The sequence below is a fragment of the Vespa velutina genome, chromosome 15 (genome assembly GCF_912470025.1).
Source record: "Vespa velutina chromosome 15, iVesVel2.1, whole genome shotgun sequence".
In the NCBI taxonomy this organism is placed as follows: Eukaryota; Metazoa; Arthropoda; class Insecta; order Hymenoptera; family Vespidae; genus Vespa; species Vespa velutina.
This window is the reverse complement of record NC_062202.1, coordinates 224,582-239,223: the sequence shown is the minus strand read 5'-3', so window position 1 is coordinate 239,223 and position 14,642 is coordinate 224,582. Positions and strand designations below refer to the sequence as shown.

Sequence of the window (14,642 nt, the reverse complement as noted above, 5' to 3'; positions counted from 1 at the left end):
TATATAACTTATGTTTCTACTATCTGCTACTTTAAGATATGCGTCATTATGGTATGTGTTCCTCCTTTAAAGAGAACACCGCTATACGTTCCGACTTAAAGATAAAGTTGTTAACTGTATTGTGTTCTTAAATGACATTTTTTACAAGAACACTCTGTTATAGTAAGTGTAACATATGTTAATATGAAAGAAACGTAATGATATTATAAGACGTAAGAAAGAAGAGATATTACAGTGAATTTCATACGTTTATTAGTTTCCTGGCGCTTTGGTTGTCAAATTAAAATTTCCGATTATTTTACGTTTTTGTCATACGTTTACATGTCAACATAATTTTTTTTCATCATGAAGAGCAGTGAAAATTTTGGATATTTTTCCTTGACGAAAATTCATTGGAAAAGATCCAAAATCGTTTCACAATTTTACTTTAATAGATTGATAATCATCATTACAATCATATTTTCATCAATAAATATTTCATTGGTGAACTAATACATCAAAACTAATTGTCTATTTGGATAATTTCGTTCTATTGTATGGTAATTAAAATTTCACTCTAATTGTATTGTACGGTAGTTTTATATATATATATATATATATATATATATATATATGCATGTATGTATATTGCTATTTTGTAATTTGCATTTAAAAATCATCTTAAGATAATTTCTTGGCGTATAATGCATCTTGTAGGTAAACCAATTCACTTAAAGTAATCTAAAAGTATTAATAACAAAATTGTAATTTGAACAAAAATTAAATATGAAATGATTAATGTATTATATACTATATGTTTACAGGAAAAGTCCATGGGCACATTGCGTTTATTTACTCCTTTGTAACTTGATAGCTTTTATATCTTTAATATAACATATAGCAAGTTTTTCTATACAATTGCTATATGCTATATAATTCTTACGCAGTTTGATGAACTGTACTAGTCAAATAAAAAAATCAAGGCTAATATAGGATTCTAAAAAAAGAAATAAGTATGTATAAGATATTTACAATAAATATGTCAATATATATTTTATTTTATGAGATATTTTATTAGATATGGAGTGGTTATTTGGAAAACGTATAACTCCTGAAGAAATGCTCAGGAAAAATCAAAGAGCATTAAATAAAGCAATGCGTGATCTTGACAGAGAAAGAATGAGAATGGAACAGCAAGAAAAGAAGATTATAGCAGATATAAAAAAACTTGCAAAAGATGGACAGATGGTATAAATATTACAAGCTATATTTTAAGAGCTATATTTTTGTAAATTTAAAATAAACATTTATTACTGCTTATAAATTGACTGTAATTAAATTTATTGTTCATAGGATGCTGTTAAAATCATGGCCAAAGATCTTGTTAGGACCAGACGATATGTAAAGAAATTCATGTTAATGAAAGCAAATATACAAGCAGTCTCTTTAAAAATTCAGACATTACGTTCTCAAAACACTATGGCTCAAGCAATGAAAGGTGTTACGAAAGCGATGCAGAATATGAATAAGTAATAACATATTTCTATTGTGGCTACATAAATTACATAGAATAAAAAAGACTATTTTTTTAATATACATTATTTTCAGACAATTAAATTTACCTCAAATACAAAAAATTTTGCAAGAATTTGAAAAGCAATCTGAAATAATGGATATGAAGGAAGAAATAATGAATGATGCTATAGACGATGCAATGGAAGATGAAGGAGATGAGGAAGAAAGGTAATATCAGATTTAGATCTGCTGATCTTATTTATTATTAAATGGGTATATATCATCTACTTATTTATGGTTACAGCGATGCTGTTGTATCACAAGTATTAGATGAGTTGGGCTTACAATTAACGGATCAATTGTCTGGCCTTCCTCAAGCTTCTGGTTCTTTAAGTATAGCAGGATCAAAAAAACCAATTGCAACTACTGCAGGTAATGATGACGGAGGAAATCTTGCGGATGCTGATGCCGATCTACAAGCTAGACTTGAAAATCTTCGTCGTGAATAAAAAGGGAAAGATAACTAATATTTATGTATAAAATTATTTTTAATTAGATATCACAATGGAATATATTTGATGCTTGTTTAAGTTGTGCTTATATATATTTCAAGTTTGTATTTGTTTAGAAAGATTATACTTTTTGAAAAGTTCTTTAGTAATTTGATATATTTTGCATAAAAACAATGTTATTTCTAAACGATCGTCTGTAAAAACACTGTGGCCTCAAGACCAAAAAATAATGTTTAATTTATAATAAAAGATACACTATCTTAAAGGATTCTAATAGAAATTAATAAAATTGCTTGGGGGGAGGGGCGAGGTTGGAGAAAGAGGGAGAGAATTTCTCTCTATAATTAGGTAATAATATCTACTAAATTAGAACTATTATTATTCGTACAAATGAGACTTAATAATAGAAATTATGATAAAAATTAAAATTTGTATTATATAGAGAACAGATACTTTCTTTGTATTTTATATCCTTGCACAAATTATCTTAATTAGGATTAAGAAAATATTTTTTAAGAAACTTTTGAGAAAAATGTTTATTAACTACCTTTTACTTACCATTCTAAATTACATACCTTTTGTAAGAAACATTTTTATTTACCTATTAATTTAAAACCCATATTCACACAAATATTAGAAACTTTTATAAATATATAATATCCGGCAAGAAATATTTTCTTATAGTCGTTCATATTTTTTTTTACAATTGTTCTTAAATATATTGTGCAGTAAATCTAAAACATTTAACACAAAAACGTTGAATGAATTGACTAAAATATTATCGACGTCATAACGTTTATTATAGAGAAAATGCTACACTGCGTTTCTTTGGAATAATGTAAGAAAGTGCATAATATTGAACAGCATAAAAGTGATGATCCGTTACTAGATTACAATTGTACAGTTCGTGTATAAAAAAAATTATACATACTTTTTACATTTTTCGTATATCTTACCTCAGGGAACGAACAAAGCAAGTTATGGGGAACAATATACGTACAACGAACTACAACATCGTATTCTTTAAAGGAGTAAAGATTCGCATATTATCCAATAATTTCTATAAGACAAAATTTGTTTACATCAAAATAATATAGTAGTATTCGATGTATAATCATAAACATAAATTATATGAAAAAAATATTGATGACAAATCTAAAACACGATGAACAGCATTATAAATATCAAATGGTAGGGCTTATATCGTCCAAACATAAATACATGTTATAATGATTATCTTAGAATTTAAAAAAAAAAAAGAAAAAAAAAACGTATGGTGTATTTTATAAACCTACTCTGCCAAGTTAACCTGGAAGCAATACTTATATATAACTTTTACTACTTAATATAATATAATATAAGGTGAGATAGAATCAAAACAAACAATTATAACTGAGAATCTACAAATAAAATAATTGTTAAAATTGACGTGAAAGAAATACCATTATTTACTGCTAATATAATGTAATCCTCAGATGGTATAGTGTTTCTATTTATTATACATATTGTATTTTCTAAACGTAGTAATATAGAACAATAAAATTAAATGAAACGCTACAGATATCTCATATTTGCTAAAAATACTTAATGCATTGTAAATTAATAAGATATAGTAAATTCATTTGTTTCATTACTGTGATCTTTTATATAAGTTTAACGTTTTCGACGAACCATTATTCATCAGACCTTGCATTAATTATAAACAGAGATTACACAATACCAACTAAGGATTTCCTATTTTATCGTTAGGAAAATATTATGTTTTTATAAGAGAGAAATTGTTTTTTTATATATTTGCAATAAAAGTGATGGTTGGACCTATGCCCTATTATAATCATCATTAATACAGATATTCAACTCATTGATTTTACGATATTACCAAACAAAGTACATTCAATATATTAACTCAATATCTTCCAGGTTAACCAAAGAATATTAACTACTATGTATACTTCCAAAATGTCATAATTTTTGACTACATCTCTCATACTTCAAGAACATGCTCACATTAATCATTCTTCCTATCTATATAGATAAGGCTCAAGCACTTCATTCATATTTTATACTACTTATTCTAATACTTCATATTTGTTTGTGAAACAATGTGACGATAAGCATTATTTACAAAATAACATCACACGACTCTTCTTGATATAAGCTATTTAATGGCAGTTGACAATAATCAATTCTGCCTTCTTATCGAGAGTTGTGGTGATATTGTCTTGAAGTTTCAAATAACTTCTTTAAAAATATTGTGCTAAACTAGAATTACTAGTATAATTCTTCATATATTGACACACGCCGGTCTTAATTCGTTAATGTCATTTTCAATTTTAAAGGAGTTAGTAAATCTCATTGACAATAAAATATTTTACATTATTATAATTGTACATTTTCATGATATTCTGCTAAACCACAAAACTACAATATTTTCATAAATTATTACATGTATCTAATGCACTAGTGGCAAAAGAAGATTCTTGTACCATACATATGTCGTATGTGGACCGCAATAGTTCCAAAATAGTTTTCTTGGAACTCAGTATAGTGTTTCAAAATGATAATACATATTAAACTTGCAGTCTCTGCATTTAATACATCACTGTGACACTGTGCAAAAGGAGAACGATTGGACTATTAAAAAGGTACATCATTCTGTTCTTCCTCTTATTACGAAATAGTTTGTAAAATATTTATATTACTGCTTCCTTCTTCTTCTTCCTCTTCTTCCTAAAACAGAAAGCAACATGGCTTAATGGTTTAAAATAATATTTAATGATGATAATAACAATAATAATATTAGTTTCTTTTAATACGTCATACATTTCTAAAGCATTGTAAAACATTTTCTATAATAGAATTACTTACTTCATCAAAACCGAAACATGTTTCCATTTCTTTTTGTAGTTTTGGATCACTTTGTGTATTTTGAGACGAAGATTTGTTTGTGCTACACGATGTCACTGATTCAATTTTTAATTCGTGCATATCACTTTCATCTTCTTCAACCTCACAGCCATCTTCTCCTGTTCCACCTACCATACTATTTTCTTGACTCAAGGGATCTTGCATCACCAAATCTCCGTCTTCGCTAGCTACCACAGCCATCTGCTATAAACATAAATGCATAAATACATGTTTCTTAACGAATAATAATACTCGTACTGGTAATAGCACTTTCTTAAATATAAAAAGTATCCACCTGATCAGTGCCTTGATTGTCAGCTAATTGAATTACTTCTAACACAACATACTGTTGTCCATCGCTTCCTTCTACTGCCATCATATCATCTTCGTCTTCTTCCTCTTCGTCTTCATAACCTTTAAGTTTAGAAGCTAAATCACCTGTTATCACAACATATATCCATGGATATTAGTCAATGATGTGTATCTACATCATATCGTAAGTGTCCTTGTAAAATAGTGAACATATACATAATATATTCATTGTAATCCTTCCTATTCATATAAAATTTCATAAAATTTTTCATTATTTACTAATGAATATTATATCATTCCTCAATTATATCATTCCTCAATTATATCATTTCTCAATTAAGTGTTATTTTATAATCATAAAGTTATGTATATGCTCGTAAACAATTTAATATGAAATAAATTTATGCAAACTGATGCAAATTATCATACCTGTCATGACTTCGACTCGTTGACCATCGATAATCTGTATTTTCTTTTGCCGACCAATCTTCAGGGCTTGTTGTTTTTCTTGCAAAGATGATTCTGGATCATGAACAGCCATGTGTCGAATAAGATTTCCTTTGTGTCTAATTAAAATACATAATTGTACTATTTTCTTTCCTCTGCTTGTATATTAATGTAAAAGTATAAATACAAAAAATAGTATATCTCTTAAGAAAAAAAAAAAAAAAACATACCTAAAAGGTCTTTCACATTCAGGACACTGATGAGTTTTTTCTTGTGGCGGTGGAGGAACATAAGATGGATTATGATAAAGATTACAATGACGTTTGAGCAACTGCTTCTGTCTAAATGACTGAAAACAATGATCACATTGATATGGCTTCTGATCTGTATGTATCAACATATGACTTTCTAAATGACGTGCGGAAATTGACGCATACGGACAAAGGTCACATTTGTAACATTTTTCTCCTTCATGTGTTTTACTATGTAACTTATAGCTATACCTATAACATAAAAACAAAGCGTCTTGCTGTGATTGCCGTATTTTTTTTATATTAATTTTTTATTTATTATAATCAAATAGCAAATAATTAGTTAGGGGAGAAAAGAAAAGAGGAAAGAAAAATATTATTATTTACCTGTCGGGGAATGTTTTTCCACATCTTTTACATTTCAATGGTTTGTCCGAGGTATGCAATTTCTGCACATGAATTCTAAGATCAGTTTTCCTTCCGCAAGTTGCAGGACATAACTCGCATTGAAAAACAGGTTTGTCACCTACTACGAAATGCATGATGTTACTTCTGTACATGAATAGTATGTTAACAAATAACAAAGAAGTAATATAAAATTAAATCGATCAAATAAGACTCATATTATTATAAATTGAGAATATATTCAAGTACGTATTTACCATTGTGAATTAACTTGTGTGCTTTTAAACTATTTGATTGCGTAAACCTCGCTTGGCAAAAATCACATTCATATGGTTTTTCACCTGTATGTATACGAAGATGACGTTTTAATTTAAAGGTATCTGGACTTGCATATGTACAATGTGGACACTAAAAATAATTGAAGATTGCCATTCAAAAGAAATTTTTTTAAAAGAATTAAATTTTGAAAATGAAAAAAAGGAAAATTAGTGGCAACTATGCTTGTACCTGATATGGGCGTTCTCCTGTATGGCACCTTATATGTCGCTTTAGTTTAGATAACTCGACTGAGGCATAATCACACTCTTGACATTTATGCGGTTTTTCATGAGTATGCCTGTACCGTACGTGTCTCACAAGTTCACCTTAAAATAGAAACTTATTGATATTCAATTTTTGCTTGAAAATAAAGCTTATACAAAAATTATTTAGAAAGCATAATATACCGGATGTAGTGAATGCACTATCACAAAATTTGCAATGGTGGGGTTTGGTTCCAGTATGCGTATTAACATGATTTTGAAGAGAAGCCAAAGTTTTAAATCCCCTTTCACAAACACTACACTTATGTGGTCTTTCTTCTGAATGAGATTTCATATGTCGTGACAGCAAGTATCTACATATTAAATCAGGTTTAAAATAAATCATTTTATGTTTATATAATTTGAATTAAACAAATGCTGTTTATAAAACGTACCGTTTTGGACTGGTATAATTACAATAATTACACATATGTGCCTGAGTAACGGTTTGAGATTTCTTTGGAAGAAATTTAATTATTTTAGTTTTATCATCTTCTACTTCTGACTCTACAGGAGCTTCATTATCCTCATTATCTTCAAAATCATAAACAGTTAAATCCTGTTCACCTTCTGCCTCCTCTACCTCACCAACTTCACCTTCGGTAGGTCTACTTTCTTTGTCCTCAGATTCTGGTTGTTGTACAATTAAAACATAACTCACTTCACCAGGATTAGTGTCAGATGGTACTATAGTAACAGTCTGATAGGCATCCCCAGAATTAATTACAACTTGATTATTTCCATTGTTTGACACTTGACCCTAAAAAAGAAAGGTATAGGAGAAAAAGGAAAAAAGAAATAAACTCATAAAATAAATATAGAAGCAAAGGCATAGTAGAGATCATTTCTTACATCCTCATCTCCATCAACATTTTCCAACTCTTCTATCTCATGATATTGTTCTTCTTGTGTTACTTCACCCTCTTGATGAACATCACTTTCTTCAACTTCTTGAATTTGTACTTGTGTCATCACAGGGGTTTCATCGCTATTAGCCTGATAATAATATTGACCTGATTGATCGACAAAGTAAGTACCACCTTCTTCTCCACCTGATAATCCTTCCACTTGTTGCACTATAATCATAAACACATACATATATCTGTATAATTTTTTTTACATATTCGTGATTGTCAAATATAATTTTGTAATATCAACTAACACTGCACATGTTGTAGTTGCTCGCCTTGTCCGCCTTCTATTTCTTTGTTAAACGTTTCGAGATAGGTTTGAATCTCTGTTACAGATTCCTGCCCCTCTTCCAATTTTATCGCTGCAACGTTACTCGTCATGATCATACCATTAATTCATGCAAGAGTACGTTTTTCTTATAAGTCTGCAACATTAACATAGAAATATTTAATTACTAATGCTTTGTGAATTAGAAGCCATAAAAAAGGCCAAATTATATACAGAAAAGTAGATGGAATTGTTATAATGAATTACTAAAGTTTCTTACTTTAATAGCATTTCATATAAATATTATAACTTTAATAAAATATAAAATATCTAAGTAGAATATTTTTAATTCTGCAATAATCTTAAGTATCGTAGATATATAACAGGAAATTAAAAAATATCAATTGCATATTCGATTTTAGCACAGGATAAGGAAAGAAAATCAATAAGATAAAAATATATTGTGTAATCAAAAATGTTATGAATATGCTTTTGTCTCATTAGAATTACTACAAATAAACGGCTTATCTAAAGACTGAAGATTTTGTATCATACAAATCTACAAATAGATCGCACGAAATGCGACAGAAATCATTTTTATGCCTTACATCCCGCGACTCTCATCCCCGTTTGATCGCAAGGAAAGCATTTAGGGAGGCATACATCTATGAGCTAAAGGAAGAAAATAATCGATCACAAGAAAAAAAAGAATGGAAGAACATGAAGCGTGACGAGAACAAATGCCGCGATGATATATGCTAACGACTTCATTATGTCGTCGTAAAAGGGGAAAACAAGAAAAGACACGGGGAAAGAACGAAAATAACGCTGATAAGACGATGCGATAAAACGCGAATCGTAGTAGTATTTTAAAATTAAAGAAAAATCAATAATCATGATAAGAAAAGGAGAAGGTGATTCGCGTAGGAGAGCGAAGAGAGCAAGGGGAGAGAGGGAGGGGGAGTGGAAGGAAAGGGGGGAGAGAGAAAGAGAGAGAGAGAGAGAGAGAGAGAGAGAGAGAGAGAGAGAGGGCGGGTTCAACAGTAATTTCGAAAGGTATCTCTTACAAGGACGAGAACATGTATTTTGTCGGGCGATCAAATGTGCGTCGTGGAATCGCAATTCCTCGACGATGCCGGATCGCTCCATTTGTAGCAACGAGGAAACATGAAAGATAACTCGGGCGCGTGCGGGAGAGGAGAAAGAGGACGCCATGGACGAAATCGGGAGGTCGGAGGAGCGTCGAAGGGGTTCGGTGATGGAAAGGTTGCGCGCGATCAGTAGAGAAATGCGGTCGAGGATGGACCTGGGGGAGCCCGTGATCGCGGCTTCACGGTTCTCGACGTCGAGGACCCCGAAGTCGCGCATTCTGTCGGGGAGCTTTTAAGACAACGCGGTTGCTTTCGATTTCAGGACACAGGGGGCATTAACGACAAAAATTTCAGAAAATTATCACCGTCGGCGCTGTCATCAATATGGAGGACGCGACCGAGAGGAATACCTTCCGTACTGCTACGCGCTTGGCACAACTTACCCATTTCCCGCGTTTCTTTCGTTATCGGTGAACGTCGTCACTTACGAGCTTAATCTTAAACGTTCGAGCACACGAATAAATGAACTCGTCGAGCACGCGAAGCGTGAACATCCAGGATAGCTAAATTATCGAAATATTCGCTTACCTCGTAAACTCGCGGTCGTTCGTGTGAGGGCGTTGTGTAAGATCCAGAGGGCAATATGGCTGATCGAACTACAAAGTGGTAAGGAAGGTTCAAATGCTGCGCGTTGGCAGCTGCGCGCTGGTACGCGTCACTCGTCGTGTTTACACTGAACGACTGCTGCCACCATCACCACTACCAATGTTACCATCGTCATCGGTTCGGCTATTTCCGGGCACCGAAGCATTTCCAAATCACCTTTCGTTCTATGGGACGCAATCGTCTGAATTGCTATCTTCTTATCCAACGAATTCTTTCGATTAAAAAAATTCGTTGAATATGCGCTTTGAATGTCGTAAACTCGATCGAACTCTCAACGCGATGTTTTAGACGTGACGAAATCAACGTGCAATCGCCGAATGAAAAATGATGCCACGACGAAAGAGCGGGAAGAAGTGAGCATCAGCAGGGAGGACACGTATTAGGTTATTGTAGATTCATTTGCAGTGTCATAAAAATACGTTTTTGAACGTTTTTTGGGCGGGAAATTTTTAAATTTTATCTCGCTTATAAAAATCAAATATTGTAGATATTTTTTATTTATGAAATAATATAATTTGATAAATATCAAATAATAATCAAATCGCGAAAAATTTTAGGATTTTCAAATGAATGTCAAAAAAAGGTAGTTATTAGTTCACATTAAAAAAATAAACGAATAATTATGGACTAAAGATTTGTATATCTACATATAATATAAAATTTACAAAATATAATTGAAATTATATAAAATTTACAAAAATAGTTTAGCCGTGATATTTTAGGAAGTAATATTAAGACGAATTTTATAACAAAGCTCACAATATTTATTGTTTAATGTCAAAAAATATGAAATGGGACAAGTAAACATATTAGACATAGTCGAAATTTGAGATAAATATAATTCTATAACAATGTTTGTTTTGTTTTGTTTTTTTTTTTTTTTTTTTTTTTTTTATTTTATTCCCCCTCCTTTCTTTTTCTTTATAGTAATCTAATAAGAATAACGATTTTTAGCAAAATGTATCCACACCTAAATACTTGAATTTTATAAAAACCATACCAAGAAATGGTCTCATATATTTTAGACTAGATTTCATGTTTTAACATATATTTTATATACCACGATGAATATGGCAGTTTTCAAGATCAGCATTTTGTATATCAATTCTTAAAATATATATAACTGCAATTGCCATTAGGACTGTCAATATTATAGAGAATATTTGGAGATATTTTAATTCCTTGTATAATTTGTTGCAATTTTCTTCCAAATGAATTACCTACAATATTTGCATGTAATATAATTTGAAATAACTGAATTCATGATGATAAACTAATTTTTATTCCATATACCTTAGAGCAAAGTGCGTCTATCGTACGATTTTCTTCTATGGAACCAGATGACAATATAGAATATGTTTTCTGTACTTCATTGTTCTCATTTGCACCATCGCAACATCTTAATCTGTGTTGCTCAGCAGGTTTACCAGACTATACATAAATGACATATATAACATAATATTATATGACATAATATTTTATGCCGTATCATAAATGTGCAAATATATTTTGTCCACACCTTCCATATTGTCGTTAACTCTTGTGCGGTTGCAGCAGCATTTTTAACAGGAAGACACATTACCAGAAATCTATCATTATTTGAGAGTCCACGTAGATTGTATCCCGGTTGAAAAACAACTGTAACACTGCACCGTTCTGAAGGTGATATAATACCTGAACTTGGTCTTACCCTAAATTTCTGTGGTGATGTAGTTTTAATCTAAAATTTAATAAAACATTTTTCAAATTATGAATAATTGATATACACGATAAATCGTTGGAAATAACAAAAAAAAAAAATATTTAACTGTACTTTGTAAGATAAAGGCTTATCTATCGTGACATTTTTTAATATAATTCTGCCAATGATTTCATTTCCTTCTTTGTTGAAGGTAACTGCTTCTGGTTCAATTGAGAGTACTGAAAGGAGCAATTTAAAAAATAAAATAAATTCCTTTTTATAACAATACAATATATAATTTTATTTTATATAAACTTTATTACTTTAATTACCCATATTTGTAAATCATGGGTACTTACATTGTTCTTCATTTACTTGATCTCCAAATCCACTTGGGGGTTGTTCTGTTAATGGAGAACTTTCGACAAAATGTACCTGCACGTGTAATTTAATAAAATTATACTTGTTCAATATATTCGAATAAAAAATACATACCTTTTTATTATCTAGTTTGTTATTTATTGCATTTTCTGTACTCGTTCGTTCTTCCGAGACAAAAGTAAAAGTATAATCATTTGTACCGCCCCAATATTTAAGTATATCATTTGGATCCACAAAATCTTTTAAATTAGATTTATTAACAAATTTTATCTTTGGTATTGCTTTAGCAGGTAACCATGATTTAATTATCTTAAAAGCTGCATTTAATACCCAGGGCATTTCAAATATTATGATATAATTTAGAAAATTTGGATAATAAGATTTGAATAAACCAATCAAGTATTTTGTGAATTCCATATCCATATTTGAAAGGCCGGTCTCCGCCATATCAAAAAAAATTGATATTTGATTTCCATTTCCTTCCCTATTAATATACACAATAGATCGATAAATGCATTTAATTATAAGTTAAACGTTGTATATTTGTATCCGAAAAATAAATTACTTTTATTAATAAAAAGATAAAATAAATTTACCTTTCTAATCTTTCAAACCAATAAATGATGCATCTCTGAAGTTCCCCAAAGTCCTTTGCTCCCTTAACATACAGTTTAGATCTAACAATAAAAAGAGATTTGCCATCTTTATCTTTACCATAACTAAAAATCACTCCCTCTTCTAGATAGTCTTTTCTGACATTATCCTCTGAAATGTCTAAATGTCGATACCAGAAGATAATATTGATAAGTTATTATGTTATTATTTGATTATATATTATAATAATTTTGATTGCATGTATGGAATTACTTTTAAACTGAGTAATTCAAAGAAATAAATAAATTTAAGTTAAATATATGATACTTACCATTTGCACCAACTTTTCTTCTCCAAGTACAAGATTCCCAAAGCATAGATAAAGATTCTTGTAGATCATTTTCATTATGTTCTAAGAATCTCTTTAACCAATCATCATTATATTTTATTCTATCCATATCTGCTGGATGAAAACCTCCTAAAATAAACAATCATGATTGCAAGAAGGTTATTTCGATGTTTAATTTTTTATTGACTTGTGCACACATATAATCAATTATTATTGTTATAAATGATGAATACCTAACTTATGCACGCACACGCGCGATAGAAATAATAGAAAAAAATATACTAATTATTTTTCTATAAACTATAACAATTTGATATACATACTAGGGTCAGATGGTCTTTCTTCTTCCAATTTTCTAAAGAATTTTTCGCGAATTTCAGCAATAAGTTCAGCACGCGTTTCCATCTTTGATATTGTAAATTGATATTGTAAGATTACACTTTGACCGGCTCTAAATTATGACGATGAGGAAATAGTTAATTGTTTATTCATACGTCAAATCTTTCCGTTAAAAATTGTACATATCCGTTGTTCTCGTAGTACTATATTTTATTAAAACTGTTGAAATATAAATTTTTTATATATATATATACACATATATATTATATATGTATATGTATATATTAAACGTCAATTGTATAAAATAAAATTGCAAAATTATTAAAAAAAGCGAATTAAATGATATTCAATATCCATTACTAATCTGTTGCATGAGCCATAAAGTCAATATATCCAACAAACCGATTTGAAATGAGATAACATATCGAATTAATAACTGTCGTTTCTTTATACCAAAAATGCCGACTCTTTAATTATCATTAAAGATCACACATAGTTTAATTTCTATTGTAAACAAATATTCCGATTATTTACGATAATGTACGCATCCAATTGCGAGTTCATATCGCATAGTAACATCGAATGAAATATTTATTGCACTTTCTTATGGCGTCTCACATTTTGATTGACCAATGAGAAGTCTTTAGGGAGCCAGAGTGCGCCACTTCAACTATGTTTTTAATTACATTGAATTAAATTAAAAAATATTGTGGATACAAGTAATCGATGTAATTATCCAGATTTATTTTCATCCAAGATCAATAGATTTTTAAACACAGAAGTATATAAATACATATACATGGAAGAAGTAGGAAAAGCACCGTTCGCACTCGCTTATTGCCGTTTTCATTGGTAATACAAATAAATTGAGATAAGAAAAATTAATAACAATTTAATAATAATTTAGTCTTGAGAGAGCCTGACAAATTGATATCACTCATAAATTTTACTATTTTAAAGTGTACAGTACCATCAGGTATTATAATACTTTGCCCTATTTTTTTTTTGTCTTGCAATTTATACTGGTAGCTTAATGGAAATTGTGCCTCACATTATCATTTTCGCTTCTGCGCAAATGTCGCGTTGTCATAAACGCAGAGTTGTAGAACAGTCATTAAAAGTGTAAGCAATGGATATATTTCTAGCAAAGATATTAAATATATACTCTTAGATAATCGACACAAATGAATGTTATTGCTAAAATTTGTGCGCTTATAAAATGCGCATGTAAACGATTAAAACAATTTAAAGTAAATAGAATTTTGCAACTGTGTAGTTTAGAAATTATAACGATTTGCGAAATATCTTGTCTCATCTCGTCTCAACTTAACGGACTACTTGTGTGTCATGTGTATGTATATATATATATATATGTATAAATATATACATCCACACACACGCATAAACATATACATAATTCGATAATATAAAAAACTAATAACTCGCTTAGAAA

At 30.0% G+C, this 14,642-nt stretch overlaps 3 protein-coding genes across 16 annotated transcripts; 1 reads left to right on the top strand and 2 right to left on the bottom strand.

Moving 5' to 3' along the window:
* Window positions 1–7: 7 nt before the first annotated feature.
* Window positions 8–2,274, top strand: LOC124954417 (charged multivesicular body protein 2a). 2 transcript variants are annotated; one of them, XM_047507354.1, is made up of 6 exons: window positions 8–162; window positions 804–992; window positions 1,058–1,227; window positions 1,333–1,508; window positions 1,588–1,722; window positions 1,799–2,274. In XM_047507354.1, exons 3-6 carry the CDS (start codon window positions 1,060–1,062, stop codon window positions 2,001–2,003), a joined length of 684 nt encoding a protein of 227 aa, XP_047363310.1. In that variant the 5' UTR covers window positions 8–162; window positions 804–992; window positions 1,058–1,059; the 3' UTR covers window positions 2,004–2,274. The 2 variants fall into 2 exon arrangements, with proteins under 2 accessions (XP_047363310.1, XP_047363311.1); XM_047507355.1 differs by lacking the exon at window positions 8–162 and adding an exon at window positions 296–539.
* Window positions 2,275–2,787: 513 nt separating this feature from the next.
* Window positions 2,788–10,330, bottom strand: LOC124954401 (transcriptional repressor CTCFL). Of its 9 annotated transcripts, none has more exons than XM_047507308.1 (13): window positions 9,768–10,330; window positions 8,072–8,245; window positions 7,762–7,985; window positions 7,305–7,669; window positions 7,054–7,223; window positions 6,836–6,972; window positions 6,586–6,736; window positions 6,311–6,449; window positions 5,903–6,175; window positions 5,655–5,791; window positions 5,209–5,351; window positions 4,875–5,117; window positions 2,788–4,736 (listed from the first exon to the last, which is right to left on the bottom strand). In XM_047507308.1, exons 2-13 carry the CDS (start codon window positions 8,205–8,207, stop codon window positions 4,677–4,679), a joined length of 2,178 nt encoding a protein of 725 aa, XP_047363264.1. In that variant the 5' UTR covers window positions 8,208–8,245; window positions 9,768–10,330; the 3' UTR covers window positions 2,788–4,676. The 9 variants fall into 9 exon arrangements, with proteins under 9 accessions (XP_047363264.1, XP_047363260.1, XP_047363259.1 ...); XM_047507304.1 differs by having other exon boundaries at window positions 6,311–6,452; window positions 9,623–10,329; XM_047507303.1 differs by having other exon boundaries at window positions 6,311–6,452; window positions 9,768–10,328.
* Window positions 10,331–10,600: 270 nt separating this feature from the next.
* LOC124954407 (motile sperm domain-containing protein 2-like) lies at window positions 10,601–14,263 on the bottom strand. Of its 5 annotated transcripts, none has more exons than XM_047507325.1 (10): window positions 14,241–14,263; window positions 13,174–13,301; window positions 12,833–12,979; window positions 12,504–12,681; window positions 12,022–12,391; window positions 11,886–11,961; window positions 11,659–11,765; window positions 11,365–11,565; window positions 11,139–11,276; window positions 10,601–11,065 (listed from the first exon to the last, which is right to left on the bottom strand). In XM_047507325.1, the coding sequence occupies exons 1-10, from the start codon at window positions 14,246–14,248 to the stop codon at window positions 10,898–10,900; spliced, it is 1,521 nt and encodes a 506-aa protein (XP_047363281.1). In that variant the 5' UTR covers window positions 14,249–14,263; the 3' UTR covers window positions 10,601–10,897. The 5 variants fall into 5 exon arrangements, with proteins under 5 accessions (XP_047363281.1, XP_047363283.1, XP_047363284.1 ...); XM_047507327.1 differs by lacking the exon at window positions 14,241–14,263 and adding an exon at window positions 13,550–13,823 and having other exon boundaries at window positions 13,174–13,408; XM_047507328.1 differs by lacking the exon at window positions 14,241–14,263 and adding an exon at window positions 13,592–13,823 and having other exon boundaries at window positions 13,174–13,408.
* Between the last annotated feature and the right edge of the window lie 379 nt (window positions 14,264–14,642).